General features: G+C 36.0%; 1 protein-coding gene across 1 annotated transcript; it reads right to left on the bottom strand.

Annotated features, from left to right (window-relative positions):
- Positions 1 to 5999: 5999 nt before the first annotated feature.
- Positions 6000 to 19337, bottom strand: HEMK2 (HemK methyltransferase 2, ETF1 glutamine and histone H4 lysine). The gene is made up of 6 exons (XM_081302069.1): positions 19191 to 19337; positions 17196 to 17282; positions 16386 to 16476; positions 11175 to 11258; positions 7693 to 7834; positions 6000 to 6459 (listed from the first exon to the last, which is right to left on the bottom strand). The coding sequence occupies exons 1-6, from the start codon at positions 19322 to 19324 to the stop codon at positions 6353 to 6355; spliced, it is 645 nt and encodes a 214-aa protein (XP_081158195.1). The 5' UTR covers positions 19325 to 19337; the 3' UTR covers positions 6000 to 6352.
- Positions 19338 to 24010: the final 4673 nt, after the last annotated feature.

Here is a 24010-nt window from a genome sequence, read left to right as displayed (position 1 = left end):
AATTTTATACAACTAAATACCTTTTATGAATGTTCCCACTTGAGTATTCTGTTCAATATCTTTGTGCAATTAATTCATGTTGATGAATAATTTTCACTGATATACTCTACTACTTATCTATACATTGGCTGGTGAATTTTAGGTTGTCTCCAGTGCTGCTCATTATAAACAATGTTGCTATAAACATTTCTGTACACAGCTAGTACCAATAGCTATAAGTGGAGCTTCTAGATTATGTAGTATAATTATCTTTCACTTACTCTTGATAGTGACAAATAGTTTCCCACAAAGACTGTGCTAGTTTATACTCTCACCAGCAGTCCTGTAAGAGTTCCTATTGCTCCACATCTTTTTTTTTTTTTAATTTTTTATTGATTATTTAAAGCATTACATAGCTCATGATATATCATCTTTCATACATTAGACTCAAATTGTGTTTTGAACTCCCATTTTCACCCCAAATATAGATTGCAGAATCACATCTGTTACATATTCACATTTTTACATAATGCCATATTAGTGTCTGTTGTATTCTGCTACCTTTCCTAACCCCTACTATCCCCCCTCCCCTCCCCTCCCCTCCCATCTTCCCTCTCTATCTCCCCTGCTGTTGTTCAATTCTCTCCCTTTTTTTTTCCCTCCCCCTTGCCCCTCATGGCCTCTTATAATTTTATGTATCCTTGAAGGTCTCCTACCATTTCCATATGCTTTCCCTTCTCTCTCCGTTTCTCTCCCCCCATTCGTCTTTGTTTACTGTAGTCCACATCTTTACTGATACTTGGGATTAAAAGACTTCTTTGTTTTGCTAGTCTAAAAGGGTCTAAAGTGATATTGCTTTACAATTTCTTTCTTTCTTTTGGTATTGGAGATGTAACTTAGGAGTACTCTACCTCTGAGCTACATCTCCAGCCATTTTTATTTTTTTGAGACAGGTTCTCTCTTGCTAAATTGCAAGGCTGGACTGGAATTTGTGATCCTCCTGAATTGCTAGGATTAGAGGCATCTACCACTGTGCCTGCCTTGACTTGCATTTTCCTAATGAATTATATGGTTGTGATTTTCATATATTTTTTAGCCTTTTATATATTTTTCTCTATTGTCATTTAAGCATTTTTATAATGTATTTCTATTTTTCCATTTGTTGATTTGTTAAGAATTCTTTATTATGGCTATTAAAATCTATATATGTGCAAACATCTTTTATGAATTATCTCTACTATTTTAATGGTGCTTTTTTTCTAATTGATTTTTAAAATTTATTTATTCTAATTTGTTATATATGACAGCAGAATACATTTCAATTCATAGCACACATGTAAAGCACAAGTTTTCATGTTTCTGGTTGTACACAAATTGGAGTCACACCATTCTTGTCTTCATACATGTACTTAGGGTAATGGAGTCCATCTCTTTCCACTGTCTTTCCTCCCTCTACACCCTCCCATTCCCTCCCTCCCCTTTGCCCTAACTAAAGTTCCTCCATTCCTCCCATGCTCCCCGACATCCCCATTATGGATCAGCATCCTCACATCAGAGAAGACAAAACTGTTTCATTTTAACGTAGCTAGATTTATTGATCTTTTCCATTAGGGCCTGTGCTTTTTGTTATTGTTTGTTTTATAGAAATACTTTCTTCCGGAGGGCTGGGGTTGTGGTAGAGTGCTTGTCTAGCATGTATGAGGCACTGGGTTTGATTCTGAATACTGCATAAAGTCCATGAACAACTAATAAAAATATTAAAAAAATACTTTCTTCCATGTAGTCATAAACATTTTCCTATGTTTCTTACAAAACTTAAAATTCAGCCTTTCTTATTTACTCCTTAATCCATTTTAGTAGGCATTTGTATATGAAGTGAGGTAGAAATCCAATTTCATTTTCAATATGTGTATTTTTTTTTAAGTTGGATCTAGAATGCCCTCAAAGGTTTATGTATTAAAGGCATGGCCCCCAATGCAGCAATGTTCAGAGGTGGGGATGTGGGGAAGTGATTGGATGGATCATAAGGGCTTTGACCTCATCAGTGGATCAATCCAGTGAGGGATATATAATTTGATGGCATTGAGGGATCATAGAAACTGTAGGAGGTGGGATCTAGTTAGAGGAAGTGGGTCACTGGGGGTGTGCCCTGGAGGAGTATATCTTGTCTGAGTCCCTTTGCTCACATTCTCTCTGCTTCCAGGCTACAATGAGGTGTACCAGCAAGATGATCTGCTCCCCATGCTTAGAATGAATGGAGCCAGCCAACCATGGGCTGCAACCTTTGAAACTATGAGCTAAAATAAATCTTTCCTCCTGTAAGATTTTTTTCTTCAGGTATTTTGTCCAGTAATGAAAAAGCTGACTCATTCTCTTTCTCTCTCACACACTCATATATACATGTGTGTGTGAGAGAGATATATATACACATATGTATCTAAAATTACTTGTACCTGTACTAGTTAGAGAATATTCTATTTGATCTGCTGTCTCAGATGTGTTTCCATATATGTACATATTAATTATTTTTTTCTCTATCTTTAGGCCAATATAAAACTATCAGTTGCTGTTGTTTAATAATATATATTGGACATTTAACTAGTTGAAGCTCTTTCACTTACTATTTTGGAGTATCTTATGTGTTCTTGGCCATTTGTTCTTGTTCCATGAAAAGCCCTTTTGGGATTTAGGATGGAATAGTACTGTATTGGTGTGTTCATGATACTGAGTCTTCCTACTCATTAACATGGAATAAGTTTCTGTCTATTCAGATCTTAAAATACCCTTTAGTCAAATTTTAAATATTTATGCATATTAGTTTTGTTCATGCTAGATTTATTCCACAATGTCTTGTTTGTGCTATTATAAGTGGTATTATTACATACTTTTTTCTTCCATGTTGATGTAATTGTCCTGTAATTTTCTTTTCTTACATGATCCTTATCTGGTTTTATTATTAAGGTTATTCTTGCTTGATACAATTATTTTGGGAAAGAATTAACCTTTTCTTGGGTTTACAGTTCAACTATATTGGTGTCATAAAAATACACATGATTTTTGAATATTGTTGTTACAACCACTAAACTGTCATTCTTGCTCATATTTTTATGTATGTATTCTTGTAGTTTTCTTGGCAAAACTATCATATTGTCTGTTAACATAATATTAACACTGTTGGTATTTGTGTGTGCGTGTGTGTGTGTGTTGGTGGTCCTGGAAATAGAACTCATGTATACCAGGGAAGCACTCTACCACTAAGCTGTATCCCCTGACCCAAATTGTCAATTCTGCTCATGCTCTCCCTCTCCTTTTTCTCTCTAGGACTTCCTTTAAAAACACTGTACAGTTAGTTTTATTTTGTGGTGCTAGACAAGTGCTCTATCACTAAGCCATAGCCCTACCCTATTTTACATTTTGATGCAAGGGGGAATATGAAGAATCACAAGATCCTACAATTACAGGATTGTGAGTTTTTGGAAGGGACAAGCACATAATAGCTACACTCACTGTTTCTTATGAGTGTAATCTGTGATGTAGGCACTTGAAAGCAACTATACTTTTCTTAAAATCAACTAGTTCAGAATTTGTACTCTGCTAGGGTGGGTTGATCACTGATTAATATTACAGGCTTTAAATACTGCATGTAATTGTTCACATATAAGGGCCTCTCTACTATTCCAGCTTACCCCTGCCAGGTGAACTTCTATGCATGAGACTAACAGGCTCAAAATCATGGTCCTATTCAGGCATGTTAAAAAAAATTTTTTTTTCAGGTGTATTTTAAATAGTAAAACACTGCAGGATCTTCTGCCCAACATGAAAACTGGAATGTACCAGTACCTTTAAGGTCTAAATGGGCATCTTCTTTCCCCCAGCCTCTCTCTCTGCCTCCTTCATCCTACCCTTTTCTGTTTATTATGTTGCCTTTTATTATTATTGCAATTTTTTATCAAATTAACAGACATTTTAAATTTAGATTTACTGATGAGAATGCATAGTTTTCACAAATCTGGAATACCATGGTGTCCAAGGATGAATAGCATGCAGGGAAGGCAAATCCATATCCAGAGTATCATTTTTTTTCCAGTAAAGAAAAAATGCTGTCCTTTTCATGATGGAAGTGAATCAGTGTAATCAATCTACCACCAGAAAGCTATCTGATCACCACAGGGAATGGTGCCTTATAGGAGGCTCAATGTTGAATTTTTGCTCAGAAGTAGTCTTGGACAGACAGGTCAGCCTTGGTGAGTGGAAGTCCATGTTGTTGAACTCATGCTTAACTTCAATCCCTGCATCACAGCCACTTATTCACGATCACAGTGGGTGAAATCAGGGCCTTGGAAAGAGGACAAAAGCTAGCCACAGAATGGGTATTCTATTCACTTTATCATTAGTCTTCCTCTGCTTTTGTGAGCATTTACATGGGACACAAATATTTTCATGTCTTTTGCCTATTAAGAGATGTATTCACATACCTCTTCCCCAGATATCTTTTGTCACCAATTTCTAATCATGGCCCTTTCCAATTCTGGACCCTCCAGCCAAAGTCTAAGGGTCACAGTTATGAAATATAATTGTATATGTAGCCATTTCCTCTTCCAAGCAAAGCCAACAGCCCGGTGCATTACTCCAAGCTTCACTGGAAGGATAGATGTTTTTCAGGGATGTTGTGGAGAGAGGTTATAGTTCTCCAGCTGACCAATTTGGGGTAGTGCCTGCAGAACCATCTGTAAGCCAGGCCCTAGTAATTTCCTCTGTCAGCAGATCACAGGGAGTTGCCCATAGGAGCAGGTAGGGAGAGAGAAGGCAGGAGTGAGGAAAATGGGCCATTTGAATACATCTTCATGTAACTTTCTTCAGCTTTCAGGATCTACTCAGTCTAATCATGGGTATGTCACTTCCATTTGATGATGGAGTGTTGCTGTACATGCCACGGTTTGGTGGGCAGCTCAGTTCCCAGTAGCAGGCCAAGAGCTCTCTCTTAAAACAAGTTATTTATGGCATGACCAGTCTTGCTACAAAATTACCGGTTTCAGTCTTACAGGCCTGAAACTGGAACTCACCTGTAGGGGCCTGCCAAAGGCTTTGTACAGCATTCCTATCTGACAATGACACTACACCACTAGATCTGCTAGATCACAAGGCCTAATTGGCAGAGCAGCTTGTATGCAGCCTGAACAAGTTACAAAGCCTTTTCTTATTCTGGTCCCAACTCAAAACTGATAACTTTTTGGTCACTTAGTAAATGAGCTGGAGTAACACACCCAAATAAGCATTTGTTGCCTCCAAATAACAATAAGATCCACTAAATGTGGATCTCTCTTTATTGATTGTAGGCACATTTAATGCAACAATTTATCTCTCACATTAAAAGGGATGTTTTAAAATGCCCCAAACCACTGGATCCTATTAATTTCATTGAGGTGGAAGGTCCCTGAAGTGTATTTAGATTTCCTACCTTATTTTACTAGTAAGTCTATTGCATTTACTATTTCTTGATCACTTGGTTCAGTCAGTATCATGTCATCAATGCAATGATTAATATAGTATCTTGTGGATAGGGAAGGTGATCGATATCCCTGAAAACTAAATTATGACATAAGGCTGGAGAGTAGATAATACCCAAGGTAGGACAGTGAAGGTGTATAGCTGGCCCTGTTGGCTGAATGCAAACTACCTCTGGTGGGCTTTTATGGATAGGAATGGTGAACAAGGCATTTTCCAGATCAATATTGTGTAGCAGGTACCAAGTAATGTGTTAATTTGCTCCAGCAATAAAACCACATCTGCTACACCAGCTGCAACCCTTTGGGAAATGGCTATGGTTTATCATAATTTTAACCAACATTATTATTGTGAAAATGCAAATACCAACCCAAAATAGAAGTAGTTTCTTTATATACAGGTAGGATAAAGCTGTTCTATGGCTTGCTCTTCTCATTCTAATAGGACAGCACGGACATCTTCTGTTTAGTATATACAGACATGAGTCATGTTACATGGTTGCATGTTCAGTGAAATAGATATACTGTAATTTATTTTAACCAATCACCTTCCTGATGGACATTTAGGTTGATTCCACTGTTTTGCTAGTAGAACCAATGCTGAAATGAATATACATTTACATGTAATTAAATATAACCTTTACATATAAAATGCAAATTACAAATATACATACTTAACTGCACATGTATAAATACTTCTGTAAAGTTGATTCCCTGGTAAAAGAGAATGCTCTATCTTTCCACCTCTTTTTTTTTTTTTTTTAAATGACAAATTTCTGATAAGATTTCTTAACCAAGGAATGACTTCAGTTTCAAAATACATTCAGTTCACAGTATCTCTCAGCATACTTCTGGTAGCTCTTGATATATCAGGACTTGGTGAACTTGAGGATGGAAAGGTTTTCTTGGCCTGCCTGTCTGGTAAGTACAGTGGTCCCTTGTAGGCCTTTTGTCTTCAATGTTTTCAAAATGTCTTCTAAAATGGGTTAAAAAAAAAAGGTAAACTCCAATTAAATAATTTGGTGATATATATGGTCACTAAACAGTTTAATAATATAAATACAGAATATTTACAAATTATATTCATCTGACAAAACATGTATTCCAAATAAATGTCTATTAAAGTGAATTTGGGACTTCAGATCACTTGGCACTTTCTAATCAGATTGAACAGCTTGATAGCAGTAGTAGTCTACTTTGGAAACATTAATTAACCACATTAATTAATAAACCAAACATTAACTAAACTTGTTACTATAGCAAGCAACCAATTTTTCAGTTGTGTGGCTGCAATTTGCCATATATCCTTCCCTTTGGATGAAAATGGTCAGCAAACATATGGGCAAATTGAATAGTGATATTGGCTAGTAAGAATAAAAGTAACTTATTTCTTTAAATGTGTTAAAAAAAAGGGAAGCCTTCCTTTTATAAATAAATAAGACTGAAAAAAGTAAACTAAGAAAATGGAAACACACAAAAACTAAGTAAAGCTAGTAATCTTAATGTGATTTGAGGGGCTAAGGATATAAGATGTAAGATTAAAATCAAACTGGGATATTCAGAAAAAGAGAAAATAGATGAAGCAATTTAGTTATAAAGTAATCTGAAAACCAAGCTATAAACATCCATATAGTAAAACAACTTTGAGTATAAAATTTCAGATGAACTGAAGAGTATATGGGCTGGGGGTGTAGTACATGCCTATAATCCCACCAGCTCGGGAGGCTGAGACAGGAGCCTGATCATGAGTTCAAAGCCAGCCTCAGCAATGGTGAGGTGCTAAGCAACTCAGTAAGACCCTGTCTCTAAATAAAATACAAAATAGGGCTGGGGATGTGGCTCAGTGGTTGAGTGTCTCTGAGTTCAAGCCCCAGAACCAAAAAAAAAAAAAAAAAGGAAAAAAGAGTATATGGCAGAACTGTCAATGACTTGAGGACTAGAGGGTAGGGTAAAAAGGAGAAATCAGAGGTTTTTGTATTCAAATATTAGCTAATGAGTAGGAGAAGAATTTCACTCTCCCAAATAAAATTATACTTTTTTAAAACTTGAAAAGTTTACTTCTTAAAAATCTCTCCTCTTTCAACATTAATTTGTTATTAATTAATGATTAAATTCAAATTTATTAATATCCTGTTACTTTATAAATTACAGTCTTCTATGTTATAAATTTTCGTTTCCAGCAAATAGTTAGTAAGCTGGTATGTATTACCTGGATTGTTTTCTTTTATGGTAACTAAATAGAATAATCCTCTTGGGGAAAGGAGGTCTGATGCTAGTGGAAAGAATCTGTCCATAACTTCTCGGCCATTTCTGCCACCAGCCCAAGCTGCTGCTATTCCGTGACTTCCCACCTGTGGCAAAGTAGAATTTTTTTTATCGACTCAAGACTTTAATTAGATAACAAAGTGAATCTGTTTGACAGGTAACATCACCAAACAAGTCTATATTTTATATTTTACTGCTGGCAAACAGGAAGTGAAGTTGAATCTAGATTTCACAGTTTCCTATTTTGTGTGAAGTTAGGCAAGGTGGTAATTTTCTTTGTGAATTACTTTCTTCCCTATCTGTAAAATTAGAAAAATACTAGTTTCATCAGTACAAATAGAAGAAATGATTAAAATATTTTTAAGGCTGGGGATGTAGTTCAGTGGTCCAATGCTTGCCTAGCATGCACAAGCCCCTGGTTTCAATTCCTAGCACCAAAAAAATACTTTTATCCACTATAAGAATAAATAATTTCGAGAGACATTGCTTTGCACATACTAAGTACTTAGTAATAATATGATAAAATGAGAGAAATGGTAATCCTTATACTTAACATAGAAGAATTCTTAGAAACCTGAAGGGAGAGCTTGTATTTTAAGAGAAACCTGAAGGGAGAGCTTGTATTTTAAGAGATATACTGTGTACAGACACAATTTCAAAATGTCCCAATGCATATGGATCTTTCCTATGCTACTAATAAGAATCTAATGATATTCTAGAAAGAAACTCTGTGTTAATCAGTTTTTTGTTGCTGTGACAAATACCTGAGAAAAACAAAATAGGAAAAATTTATTTTGGCTTATAGTTTTAAAGGATTCAGTCCATGGTCAGTTGGCTCCCTGGCTCTGGGTCTGAGGTGAGGCAGAATATGGCAAAGGATGTGGCAGATAAAAGCTGCTCAGTGCCTAGCTGCCAGGAAGCAGAGAGAGACAGAAAGGAAAGGCCTGGGCACAAGAAATACCCTTCCAGGGAACATCCCACTCCCCAAACTTCTTCCTCTCACTTCTTGCAGATTCCATCACTTCCAATAGCCTATTCATATTTTAATCTATAAACTGGATTAATTCACTCAGAAGGTTAGACCTCGTGATCCAATCATCTTCCAAAAGCCCCATCTCTGAACACTGCTATACTGGGAACCAAGCCTTCAACACATGAGTGATTGGAGAGCACTTCTTTATCCAAACTATAACAAACTCCATGAAAGTTTTAGTATTAGAAATCTTTAGATCCTTACCACTGTATATTGTTTTCAAAATCAAAGAATATTTTAAAAAGTTAGTCAAAAATTACTTCAACCTTGACACAACTGTTTTCTATTTCCTTCTATAGCCTTTGTCCATATTTTAATTTAAAATATTTACATATAGTCATACTTCTGTTTATATTCATTTAATATGGCACATACTACTCCTTTAAAAATAATTATTTTATATCTATAACCAAATGCATATATAATTTTACAAAGAAGAAAAATGTGTTCATATACCTCCTTTTAAAATAGCTGTACTTTCCCTTGCTGCTTTGCTTGTCTTTTCCTCCCTTATCTTTTATGTGTAACAGGGATTTTTAAAAATTATATTTTATAGGGGCTGGGGATGTGGCTCAAGCGGTAGCGCGCTCGCCTGGCATGCGTGCGGCCCGGGTTCGATCCTCAGCACTACATACCAAAAAAAAAGATGTTGTGTCTGCCGAGAACTAGAAATAAAATATTGAAAATTCTCTCTCTCTCTCTCTCTCTCCTCTCTCTTAAAAAAAAAATTATATTTTATAAAAAAAAGAATCATATTCTATATTCTCACCTGTATCTTGCTTTTCTTACTCAATAATATCTTACGGAAACCTTTTCATCTGGTGTAGTTCTAATTTACTATTTTAATGGCTGTGTAATATGTTATTTAGTTATTTTACTTATTATTCACTGTGTCTATTTGCATAATTTTCTTTGAATCTAAATCTGACTCTTTTCACACCTATGACACATTCCTTTCACTATAATTTTCCAAAACGCTTATCATTTTAGGAAATTTACCAGTTCCTCTGTTTTTTGTCAACTCTTTCCTCTTGGGGATTTCTCTGTGCTGGTATTCCTTTGATTTCTCTTGGGCTCAACTTCTGGGACCCATGTCTTTCTCTTCCTCTATTTATTCCCTTATTTTGGAGGAACACAGCCTCTTGATGTTTCAAGAGGTAAGATGGTCTGTGGCTAGCCTTTGCAGAGCCAATCTCTTTGTCACTGTGTCACAATATGGGTTAGGATTATTAGAGTTTGGATATGAAGTGTTCTCCAATGGCTCATGAGTTGAAGGTGTGATCTTCAATTCAACAATGTTCAGAGGTGGGGCTTTTGGGAAGTGATTGGATCATGAGGGTTCAGACCCCATCAATGGATTGACCCATTGACAGATTAATAATTTGATGGCATTATTTGGACATGGTAGAAACTACAGGAGGAGGACCTAGTTGAAGGGAGTGGGTTCTTGGGGGCATGTCCTTAGTACTATGTTCTATCCCCAGACCTCTCCCACCTTTTATTTCTCTTTCTCTCTGCTTCCCAGCTGTCATGTGAACAGTTCTTGCTACACCTGGACTGCCATGTTCTGCTTCACCATAGGCCCACAAGCCACAGAGCTAAGTGACCATGGACTGAAACCTCTGATACTAAGAAAATCCTTCTTTAAGTTGATTTTCTCAGGCATTTGGTCACAGGAAGAAAAAGCTGACTCACCTTGGTTTATCAGCTTTGTCAGAGAATAATAAAAAAAAAAAAATAGGTAAAATAAAGAAAAACTAGTCTTAGTCTATTATAAAACTGTCTGCCTTGAACTTCCTGGAAAAAGGGTAATACAGTTTACCTTTTCATTATTGAGGTATTAAAAATCATACATTTCAATTCTTTTCCCTACTAAAAATGAGAATTTGCTCCACACTTCAGCTTTTTGGTAATACCTATAAAAGGAGGAAGGCAAAGACTTTCAGAAGGAATTCCTATGTGAATTTATTATTCATTAAAAATAATAAAAATTATTTTATTTCATAAACTTGTTATTCATGATAAAGGATAGACAGATATAGACATGAAAATATAAACTTAAGTACTGGGCTGGGGATATAGGTCAGTTGGCAGAGTGCCTTGCATACACAAGGCCCTGGGTTTAATCTCCAGCACCAAAAAAAAAAAAAAAAAAGTTTAAGTATCTATTTTAAAATATGATTTAGGGGAGAATTTAAGGATATACATTATAATGTGTATTTTCATTAGTTTTCACTCCTTTACTATTTAATAACAGTATCCAATTACTGACAATTAGGATAAAATCAAAGCATTGTATTTACAGCAGCTGACCAATGTCAGATAATGTTCATTTTACTTTGGAAACAGAATAGCCAAAAATATTCATAACTAAATTTTGTTGCACGTCTTACCTCTTCAGGTGGAGTCACAACGTAGGGGGGATTGAACACCAGAAGATCAACTTTTTCCTTCAGTCTTGGTAATAAGCCTTTAACCTAAATATATTCAACAACAGAGTTTTAATTAAGCTGAACTCTGATTTAAATAATTAGAAAAATGCTACTCTCCCAGGTTTGTGGAAAAAAGCAATGTTAGAAGGCTTTACTTTTAGATAGAAACAAATAGTTTTACATTTTCAGATGAAGATTATATACACTTAACTAAAAACAATGATCAGAATGAACAAATGTTTAGTAAAGCTTCTGTTATTCAACAGCACATGTTTATACTCTGGGTTCCTTTTGAGAAAATGAAATAAGAAGAAGGCAAGCTCTAATTCTGTAGGAGATAATTCTGTATAGATTTGGACAAGAGTTTAGAATATGTCCACTGACTTAAACCTGTATTTCCTATAACCAAGAGAAATATTTGATGGAATGACAGAAAACACATCTGAGGTTCAGAAATGTAAGATGATGAACTTTTGGTGTTTTGAAAATCCTTATAGTGGATATAATTTTCCATGGAACAAGAAAAAAGTGTCCTTTTTATAGAAAGTATGTTTAGTACTTTCTTTAAAATTTTGTTTTTTCTGAAATAGCCAAGTGTCACTTAGAGTATTCCTCTATTCAATTAAACAACTAAATACTTAAAAATCATAACTGATTATGTCATCTTGTGCCTTCATACACATAGTAGAGTAAAAACTCTATATATGGAAGAGCTCTTTACTCATTGATTCTGAGGCTATTTCTTCACAATATGTAAAACTTTATTTATTAACCTCTCATAATTGTCCCCATATCTGCATAAATATCTACTATATTTGTTGAATACCATTCTTTAAATAAATACCATTTTGTTCAATAAATTAAATGTAAAAGGAGACTTAACCATTTACTATTATAAATGGATAATCAATATGACTCTCTGGAAATAGAAATGTCTGAAGAATAAATGCAATACAAACAAAATGTTATTAAATTATAGTTACTGTTGCCAGTTTCAGAGTAACCCAGGCTTGTTCTTTTCCTTAAAAGGCATTTGTCAGTGCTAAATACGTGTTAAAGAAAAACACCAAACTGAGACCTTCTCCTTAATGTTATCAGAATGGCTGAAAGAGAATTAAAGAAACCTTGTAATTCAAAGTCACTTAATGCCCAGGCTTATCACCTAAATACTGGGTATATTACATATATTACTATGAAACAGTATCTTTGAATTTTTATTTTATCCAGGTTTATGCAGGCAATCCTATTTTAATTATCATATTAAGTCTGTTAACTATGCTGTTCAATGAGAATATTAAGTTGTACTTTTGAAGAAATGTTTACAGAGGTAAATTTTCTTTCTCATTTAAAAAGAGAAAAGATAACCAGTTTTTGGATGTAATTCAGATGTAGTCTTGTCTTCAGTCAAAAGATGAGCAATTTGTTGTCTTCCCCAGTAATAGCACTGGTGTGAGGAAATACATTTAAGTAACCAAAAGCTTTTCTGAGTCCCATAAGAAATTAAGTTTCTCATAATGTAAAGAACTCCACAATACAATTTTCCACAAATGCTGGGTAATGAAACTAGAAAAGTATGTGCTTTGCAACTGTTTATGACAGCCCCAGAGGTACTGCCATTATAATCACTGCAATAACTGAATTTTAAATAAAGAGAAAAATTGATATTAAAAATAGGAAATCTTATAGTTAAAATGAATTTAAATAAGTCATTATGGACTTGATAAAAAGTCTAAACTGTAGTTATCTCTTACCCATTCATATTCAGCTTTTTAATTTGCTAAATAACACAGCCTGGAAACGTCTCTGATAATTGGGAAATAAGCAAAATAGGCCTCCTAGCAAAACTCATAGAATTTATTCATATGAGAGGCACTCATTCAGAATTCCTTAACTCTTGGTCTAAGTAACAATTCAACTAAATTGGTTGTTTGATTTTCTAGCATAAAACACATTAAAATGGAGAAACAAAAGTTTTGTCAATAAGTAGCAATGAAATATGACAAAATAAAGCAATTAATATGGCAGACTATAGCTATTTAGTGTAAAGGTGGATATACCCGAATAGACCTTAATCATCACCATACATAGCACAGACAATAATACTGAATCAAAGGTGAAATATATTTGGTATGTTTTAAGCACATAAAGAAAAGTGTAATACACACTTTTAAAGACTTTTATAAAACTAAAAATGAAATATAGTGAAAGTGGTACTTTTTAAACAGGTAAATCAGCAATCCAAAACCATGAGTTTACCTGGAAATCTATGCCCCATGTTCTGAAAAACACTTTATAAATTCTGTAAAGGGTTTATAAATTGATCACAACATCTATGCTTAGGCCATTCTCTTGTTTATTGCTTTGTATAGAGTGAATATTCAGTATCACGACTGGTCAACAAATACATGAAAAAAATGTTCAACATCTCTAGCAATTAGAGAAATGCAAATTAAAACTACACTGAGATTTCATTCTAGTCAAAATGGCAATTGCCAAGTATACAAGTAACAATAAATGTTGGTGAGGATGTGGGGAAAAAGTACACTCATACTTTGCTGGTGGGACTACAAATTGGTGCAACCACTATGGAAAGCAGAATGGAGATTCCTTAGAAAACTTGGAATGGAACCACCATTTGACTCAGTTATCCTACTCCTTGGCATATACCCAAAGGACTTAAGATCAGCATACTATAGTGATGTGGACACATCTATGCTTATAGCAGCTCAATTCACAATAGCTAAGCTATGGAACCATCCTAGGTGCCATAACGCCATAAAGAATGAAATTATGGCATTTGCAGGTAAATGGATGGAACTGGTGCTATCATGTTAAGTGAAATAAGCCAGTCCCCCAAAAAGCCAAAGGTCAAATGTTCTGATATACAGATGAAGACTCGTAATAGGCAGGGGGAGGAAGGAGTTGAGGTTCACCGGATCGAAGGGGGTGGGTGAGGTAGAAAGGGGACAGGAACAGGGATGGGAATGGGAAAGACAGTAGAATGAATCTGACATATAACTTTTCTATGTTCATATATGAATACATGACCAGTATAACTCCACATCATATTCAGCCACAAAAATGGGATGTTACATTCCATGTATGTATGATATGTTAAAATGCTCTGTACTAATAAAATAAAAATATTTTCAAATTGAAAAAAAGTTTTGTACTGTCATGTATAACTAAAAAGAACAAATAAAAAAAAATTAGTATTAGAGTCAATGTAACTGGAAAACTGATTCTGGCATGGACACCCAGTAAGTTTAAGTCTTAAAAGAGCTAAGGGACTTCTAGATTTGGATTTGGATAATCTGGATTATCCAAATAATTTAATTTTGAATTTATGGTTAATACCATGTAGCTTCCAAAAATATAACCTGTTTAAAATATTCCCATGTCTATTTAAAAATACAGATATTCTGAATTTCTTCTGTCTCTGAAGTTTCACTGATCTTTCAAAAGCATATTTAAGCTAGGTATGGTACTATACCCCAGCTACTGAGGAGGCCAAGGCAGGAGGATAACAAGTTCTAGGCCAGTCAAAGACAACTTAGTAAAATTCTGACTTAAAAAATTAAAAAACAAAAAGAGCTAGGAATATCATTCAGTGGTTGAGTGGCCTTGGGTTCAAACCCTGTACCACAAACAAAAAACACCAAAAAAAAAAACCCCATCAAAACATATATTTTGTATCAATTATGGATACACTAAGGAAACATTTAAAAAAAGTTAAATCATCACATCGATCTAATGTAAATCACCTAATATACCTTTTCTGATACTGTAGTTTTTATTAGCAATAATAACACTAGCAATCTGAAAAAAATTTGTGTCTTTGGCTTAATTCCTTCTGGACTGCAAAACCAAATTGTAAATTTGAAGAACAAGAAAGCTACCTATTATCATTAGCGTAAGACTAATAACACAGGTCAAGAAGCACAGAAAGCATTTTGCATTTTTTATGTCTAGCTGGGATGTGCTATTGATTTTTGCTGATTAAAAGGCATTTCATGTCTATAACTAAAAAAACTTATGAATTAAAATTTATCCAAATCTTAATATCAACTTAACTGCAACTTAAAAGTACATGATGTTAACTTCTTTTTTGGACATAATATCTTCATTCATTTATTCATTTTTATGTGGTGCTAAGGATCAAACACAGTGCCTCACACCTGCAAGCCAAGCGTTCTACCACTGGGCTAAGCCCCAGCCCCTGATGTTAACTTCTTAAAAGAAAACAATAGTTCTACAGCTGTCATTTGTTGCTTTTGCCTGCCTAGGACCCATTCTACCTTTTTTAAAATTACATCTCCTTGGCTGTTGTTGGAGAAACTCTACCTTCTGTCATTTTAAATCCAAGTGGCTCAGGTAGGGTCTAATCCAAGCCAGTTCTTGAAGTGAGACTATGACCTAGTTCTAAACCATTAATCTACTATTCCAATTCCCCTGGGTTCAGAGAAAGATAGAGATATAAGCACATAACCCAACACTCATTCTGGGTCTTTTGTTAAAACAACAGACTATAAAGGGTTTCTCTAGTTGGGGAGTTGCTGAGAAATATAATGCAGACATGCAAATGTCTTATTACTATGAAGGGAAAAACTACCTAAGAACAGAGCCACCAGAGAAAAGTTCAGAGCCAGGAAAAATACGCGTGTAACATCATTTGAGTTCCTGAAGTCAAGTGTACATGATGCTATCCACTTTTAAAATTCAAACTAATGTGAATTTAGTTCACTGATACAGATGATGCCCGACTTATGCAAGCCAATATCAATTTCTTTTGAAATATGGAGAAGATGGATTCTATCAGCCAAGAATTTATATAAATTATACTGCTTAGTGTTAGTGGTTCATGAGTTAATTCATTACTAAAGTTTCTTTGACGTAAAACACTGTGACTTTAATTTATTTGATTTTTTTAATTTTTATTTTTTGGTACTGGGTGGTGGTGGAGGGATTGAACTTAGAGATACTTTATCCAGAATTATACCCCTAGCCCTTTTTATTTTTAATTTTGAGGTAGGGTCTCACTAAGATGCTGAGGCCTTGCTAAATTGCTGAGGCTGGCTTTGAACTGGGATTACAGGTGTGCACCACCACACTTAGCTTGACTTCAATTCATTTGAAAAGGAAATTGATATTGAACAAGGATTAATAGCTTACCAAATCTGTAATTACTGGTTGAATGTGGACATTATTACGGCGTCCTGTTTCCAGGGTGCAAACTGCTGCATCAGGGTTGATATCAGTGCACCTAATAATAATAATAATAAAAAGAATACTATTTCCTATGTCCATGAGGCAAATCTGATGCTGAGTAATTCAAGGAATGAATTCTACATATAGCAGGTGTAGAAAAAAATTAGAATATTTTAATAATGGCAAAGAAGAACAAACATTGGTTAGATTGATGAAAAGATGATCATACTGATATAATTTATAAGAACAGAATAATAAACATACATGCATACACATCTGAAGAAACTTATTTAACTATAATACTATGCAGCCACCAAAAGTATGACTTAAGAAAATTCTGATACAGAAGTGCTCATGATACAATATTAAGTAAAAAATGAAAATTAAAAAAAATGAAGGAACACACTTGGATGATATGGGGTAAAAATTTTTGGTGACTTATTTTCTTCATATTTTTCTATATTCTCAAATTTTCTATGAAAAACATTTAAGTCTAATCTCAGCAACTTTCGGGGTGGAGGCAGAAGGATCATAAGTTTGAGGCCAGACGCAGCAAATTAGCAAAATCCTGTCTCAAAATAAAAAATAAAAAGGACTGGGGATGTAAGGAACTGTTTGAGTATAAAGTTGGAATTCCTAGGGAAACATAATTTGCAATCTTTGTCCTTATTATTCTTAAACACAATCAGATACAGACATAAAAGTTTTTCATTCAAGCAGTCACACTCAGTGAATCTCACTGCAAGATCTGGGTGAACATTATTATATACGTACATGTACAAAGCCTGAGGTCCTATCATAGAGGCTAGAAATGCAGATACCACACCAGACCCTGACCCAACTTCAAGGCAAATTTCCACTCTAAAAAATATACAACAAAGTAAATATTAGTACAGTAGTATTAAAATACACTTCACAGAAAATAATTCTCATTCTAGTTATACTTCTCCAACATCATTGCTCCCCTGCAAATATACGGAAATATAAATTATAATTTCTGACAATCATTTTGTGCTTTGACACTGTGCAACTCAAAACTGCTAATGTTTTGCGGGTGTAACATATGGTAAATCCATAAAAGATACATATTACAACATATGGCTCTTAATTTCAACAAAGCATTACAAAAATTCATGGAATATTAACTTAGGGTTGGAAATACTAATATGAAAGATGCCATCCCTTTCTGGGATAGTATTTCCTGGGTTAGTTTTTCCTAAAGTAATAGTGTTGGTATTACTACAAACTTTATTCATGAAAGAAGATACTCTACAATTTTTAAGTACTTAACCTTCATAAATTCAACAGCACATCCTAGGGAAAAAAAGGTCCTCCATTCTACTTGTAGAGACGTAGAGCAGCAAAGGAATTCTGCATTTGTATAGTTAAATGCTCAAATGGTAATATATCTGAATATTTGGTCTTAGAACATTGCTAAATATAATATCTTCATGTTATTGCATTTCCTCTTTAAACTTATTTCCTTGTTCACAATCTTATACATGCATCCAAAGCACCAATTATTCCCAGTTACAAAGGTTGGCTTGATAGCATTTAAGGGAATTTCTAGCACTTAACTCCCCAAACAATTATCCAACAAGAAAGTATGATTCTCTGACTTTGGAACCAGTCCACACATGCCTTTAATGGGCTAGTATAATGGGCTATACTAAGGTCTGTGAATCTTTTCAGGCTTTTCTTTGAAAACAACTATCATGGTCTCATAATTAGAATTCCAAGAGTAGAAATATCCAAGATTATAATAAAATCAGATCCTTTTATAGCAGATTTTGCAATGCAATTTGTGCTTGTAAACTTTCTAAGATATTGAGAATAAAAGACAAGCTATAAAACAGTACTGTACCACTCTATAGTCCAGTATATCCAAAAGTTTCACCTATGATGAAAAATCAGTTTTAAGAGTTGGCACATTCTAAATGTGCGAAAAATATGACCCTGTTTAAGAGGGATAAACACGATATAAACCTTTGAAGCCTGACAGCTGTTTGTTTCATCCTGAGGAAAACCACTTCAAGTCTTGATCATTAAATAAATCTAATGACCCCAAATCCTTTCATTGAAAAATTACAGGTATTAGTTCTTTTTCTTATTAATTTAAAATTGATGGCAAACACTTGAACAAATCAAGAGTAGATTCTGTAGACTGTTAAATCCATGTAACAACTTTCTACAATGAAACAAGAAATTCAGTGTGTCATTTGCATTAGTCACATTTCCAGTGTTCAACAATCACATGTGGCTAACAGCTGTCATTACAGAATATGTAGAGTGGGTTTACAAATTCCTTCGTGCTCCAGTATTTCACCACCTTTTTTCCTTTTGGTGCCCTTCTGTTGCACCAAAAGTGTCTTTTATGAGCCAGGTAACCCCCCCCCCCCCCCCCCCCGCCAACAAACATCAACATCAGCGTTTCAGGAATATTTTGTTGTTTCTGAGTGTGCTATCTATCGAAGCTCTTAGATTAACAGATTAACAGCTGGAAGGAATAATTACATCACAACGTGGTACAGCGACAAGGAGCTCAGGAGCCAAGATCAATACCTGGCTTACAGATAAATTGCTTGCACATTAGCTGCGCGCATCTACAGGAAAACCCTCACGGAAGGCACTCGCTCTGCTGTCAATCATCCACAGAAGGGCGGGCTAAGCCACCACCAGTTGAGGCCGGCGACAGTCCTTTCGCTGGCGGCTGCGGCCCCTCCGGGACACCCAAGCCCTCTCCCGCTAGGGCCCTCTCCCTCCTCGCACCCAGCCAAATCGGCTGCTGCCGCCTGGAGCGCGTCCAGCAGCAGGAACGTGTCTTCCGCGGGCTCGTACACGTCGCCGAAAGCGCCCCGACCAGCGTGCCCGTGCAGCGGCGTGGGAAATTCCTGCGCCGCCATCTTTCACTCCTTCGTCCTCTGCGCATGCGTCAGGGTCGCGCATGCGCAGGCGCACGCGCACGCGCCTGGGCGCCGGCCCAGAGTGGGACTGAGGCTCAGGCGCCGGTGTTTTGATTAGTTGTAGCAGTCTGTGTGGATACTGTTAGAATTTCTCAGTAGACAGTTACTTACTCTTTAGCTATTGCCATTTGCTTTTGCTTTTGAACATTTATTTCATTTTATGGACTCACCTGATACTGGGCATCCTCAGTCGTTTTTTGACTAAGGTGAATGTTATATTCCTATGACATTTGGAGAATTTCTTCTATTTTTAGTTTGCAAGTATTTGCAAAAATAATGATAACTAAGTTTTATTATTGTCTCTTTTTCTTTACACGAGTTGAACTTTAAAGTTTGAACTTTACGATTAAGGGTTTTTTTTTTTTTTGATCATTTTGATTTTTTTTAAGTCAAATTAAACCATTGTGTATGTATGCCACATTTATTTTAATCCATTCATCCGTTGAAGGGCATCTAGGTTGGCTCCACAGTCTAGCTATTGTGAATTGTGCTTCTATAAACATTGATGAGGTTGTGTCCCTGTAGTATGCTGTTTTTAGGTCCGTTGGGTATTACAGAAATTGCTTTTATGATGTTGAATAGTATGTGCACTCTTTTTATAAATCTTAAGATGATGCTGTTTTCTTTTAATACATTGCTGGAATGATAATAAACTAGCTCTTTGTATTTCAGGATTATGCTGTGCTCCTAGAAGGAGATAGGACTCTGTTTCTGGAACATTTGGTAGAACTCACCCATAAATCTACTTTGGTTTGGTGCCTTTTTCACTGGATGGTGAAGGGTTATGGAAAATAATTTTCCTACAAAATAGCCCCCAAGGAAAAGAGGAGAGACTGTGCAGCTCCAGAGGAGGGAGGGGAAACTAGGCAAGCGTTAGCTTTCCAGTAAGTAAATCCTTTCCGGATATCAATGGGTCCTGAAGGCAGGAGGCAATACTAAATGTTAGGCTCTGGATTTTGACCTTCCTGCCATTGCAAATTAGCCCTAAAAGTACACACTGTAAGTACTAAACAGTGGGCCTTGGATGAAGGAGGCTATATTGAAACTCTAGGAGACAATAAATTCCAGAAAAAGAAATACCCATCCCTCACAATCTGGACTCCTAATGAAGCTAGAATTAGACAGGCAGTCATATTGATAGGCAAATCAAATCAGGTGGATCAAGGAGGCCAATTTGAGTGAGTCCAGGAAGTTGAAAACTGCTACCTGAGGGATTGAAATGCCTTCAGAGCCTTTCCTCCAACCTATCAAGGTAACCTGCTAAGGTAACCTGTCCCTAGAATTGTCCCTCCTTACAGGGAGTTGTAAAAGTTGTTAATTAATGTGTTTTGGTTCCTTTTGGCTGTCCCACCATCTCACAGCAGAAAGAGAGATAAGGGGAAGGGAGCAGGAGAACAAAGAAAGCCTAAGACCTATAAAAAAGGCAGAACACCTTTGCTTCTTGGGATACCAGGGTGTCTCGATGGGCAAAGGTGCAACATTTGCAGTTGAGGAGAGAAATAAAAAATGTCCATGAGCTAATGCCCTTTTCAATTCTTTATTCACTCGAAATCACTCAATACAATTTTACTCTATAGGTTCTTAAGAAATGACAGTCCTTAATGCTGGGCACTACAAACAATAATTCAGACTGATAAAAGCAATAAATACAACTAATTCAAAACCAACAAATTCTAAGTTAACTCTAAGAACTGCAAACACACTTAATCATGACAGACCTATGACAGACATTCTCTCTGCATGCTAAGCTCAAGTGCCAGATTTAAAGTGTTAGGTCTTAAGTCCAGCAGATGCACCCTCACTCAGACTGCAGCAATCAGGTCAGGAACCGATGGAGGATTCTCCTCTTGTGGAGTTGAGGACTGGCTGAGGAGGCAGTCATAAAGAGAAGTTGCCTTTCTCACCAGGGTCAAGAGATTGCTGTAGAGTTTGAGAGCGGTGAGAATGATACAGGGTATCAGGCAGATGATAAGAATTGGGATGTTAGTCTAGGTCCTCATCAGGCTCTCTGGCATGTGGGCATCAGTGTCGGCTGGCTTGAATGTATGTTCATGTGTTCCATTATTTATACTAAATTTTGGGGCTTCTGCAAACCCTTTTGGTCCCTATCATCTGTTATCAGGTTTCTTAGTGACAGTTTACATTTTAGAGAAGACACTTGGTCTGGTGGTTTCCGCCCTGATATTACCCTTCTGGCTCTTATCAGGGTTAAGGCAAATGACATGTTTATATCAAGTGATTTCACTCTGACTCAATATGCCTGATGACATATTGGAGTGCTGCCAATGTCTTGGCTGGGCACAAGAATCACGAGCCACCACACACCTTGTAGATTCAAACAGCAATTCTTTATTCCTGAACTCACACCGGCCTCTACACACACGTTCTGGGGAAATCCCAGTTCTGCTGCCGCCCAATTCACCTACTCCACGAGGCTTTTTTTTCCAATATACTTTCTGAATCTCAGGAGAACTCAACAGGAGCTCAGGAAGCAGGAACGCCCTATTTCCAGCAGCAATAATCTTCAACCTCCAACTTCCCTAAAACCCATATTGTCTTCAACCGGAACGCCTTAAACTTGTCTTAAACCGGGAATGCCCTAAACCCAAGGACTGGGATACTTCCTCAAACCTGATCAGCTCTAAACCCAGATCCGCCCTGGTCCTTGAGCAAGGTCACCTTACATGCAATGTCAACAGCGAAATTCCAAGGCAAGTCCATTTAACATGGGGTACGCTGGCAAGGAAATTTCTATGCGTCATTCCTACTTGGCAATGGCCCTCAGCAGAGTGCTCTGTGGGCTTACCTGGTGAGACTGAAGTTTTAAATGGAGTTTTAAAATGGAGTTGCTTAGGCTAAGGCTATCCTCACACAGGGTACCAGCTATGGCCCCCTGTTCCTTCCCTCTATGGTACCCCTTTTTAAATAAACCCTGCTTTGTATGCTTGCCTTGGTGTACTTTTCTAGTGTTATACTTCAACATATGAGGGAGCAGAACTGTCACTATCTCTCGAAGTAACAATGAGTCTCAGTCTTTTTATAGCTGCCCTCCTGAGTTAAAAGTTTTAACCTACATAACTAGCCCTTACTGTCCCAACAGCACAAGACAAGTTCTAATGATGAAATCACCCTAATTGTAGCCTGTAAACCCCAAATCCCCTCTGTAACCAGTGGCCATTTTCACATTCAGAAAATAAGTCCTTACAGCGCCGAAGTTCATGAAGAATGATAAATGGCTTCCCTGAATCTGTTGAGGTCTGCATCTGTCATTTTATGCTTACAGATGGATCTCTGACGTTTTGGGGAATCTTCTGTAGGTTATTAAATTATTCAAGTATTTCCATTTTTTGGAATTAACTTCTGAATTTTGTTTCCCTGTAAAACATTTTCAAAGCTATTTTTTTTTAAATTTGAGAAATAAAAATTCAGAAAAGTATTTGGATTATATTTTTAAAATGCTGCATATATACCACTTAGAATTGACAACCATTAGCATTTTCTCATATTTCCTTAATATATTTTCAAAACACAAAATTGAAATATTATGAATGAAATGGGAGTTCTTTCTGGACTCAACCTGAACTTCATTTTGTGACCCTCATTTCAAAGTAACTTCTCTCAGATTTAGTGTATATATATCTAGCCCATGTTTTAATGCTTTCACATTAATATATTTATAAATAACAAATGGTTTATGTGTTTTAAAATGGTATAACTGGTAAGAGGTTGCCATATTATTCTTCAAAATTCATTTTCACTCAACATTATATGAGATCTATTTTCGATATACATAAAGTGAATTTATTCCTTTTAACTGCCATCAAGCATTTCACTATATGAAAAATTTCTGTCTGGAATGGATAAATATCTATTGGTAAACTTCTTTCCAGTTTTTCATTATTATGAATAACACTGTAATTAATTTTTGTATGCATGGTTTCTTCTGATATTATACATGAATTCCCTGGTACAAAACCCAAAGAGGGCCTAGTGTGGTGATGTATGCCTGTAATCCCAGTGACCTAGGAGGCTAAGGCAGGAGGATCACAAGTTCAAAATCAGCCTCAGCAAAAGAGAGGCACTAAGCAACTTGTTTAGATCCTGTCTCTAAACAAAATACAAATAGGGCTGGGGATGTGGCACAGTCCCTGGTACCAAAAGAAACAAACAAAACAAAACAAAAAACTCAAAGTGGATCTGCTTAGTATATATACATTTTCAATTTTGCTAGGTATTGCTGAAGTTCTTTCTAAACTAATTGCATTTATTTTATTGTATTTATTATTTGATTTAGTACTCAGTCTTGTTTATTTTGGATTGAATTGGTCTTATTGCAAATTAAGGTTAGGCAGATGTTCATTTGTTCATCATTTGATTTTCTTCCTTGGTGAGTTAGCTTTCACTTCTGCTTATTTTTCCTTTGTGTGTATGCACACAAGATAGCTTCATCTTGGGGCTGGGGATGTGGCTCAAGCGGTAGCGCGCTCGCCTGGCATGCGTGCGGCCCGGGTTCGATCCTCAGCACCACATACAAACAAGGATGTTGTGTCCACCGAGAACTAAAAAATAAATATTAAAAAAAAAATTCTCTCTCTCTCTCTCTCTCTCTCTCCTCTCTCACTCTCT

This window comes from Spermophilus citellus (assembly GCF_964194105.1).
Source record: "Spermophilus citellus genome assembly, chromosome: 7".
Lineage (NCBI taxonomy): Eukaryota > Metazoa > Chordata > Mammalia > Rodentia > Sciuridae > Spermophilus > Spermophilus citellus.
This window is presented reverse-complemented; position numbering and strand designations above follow the sequence as displayed.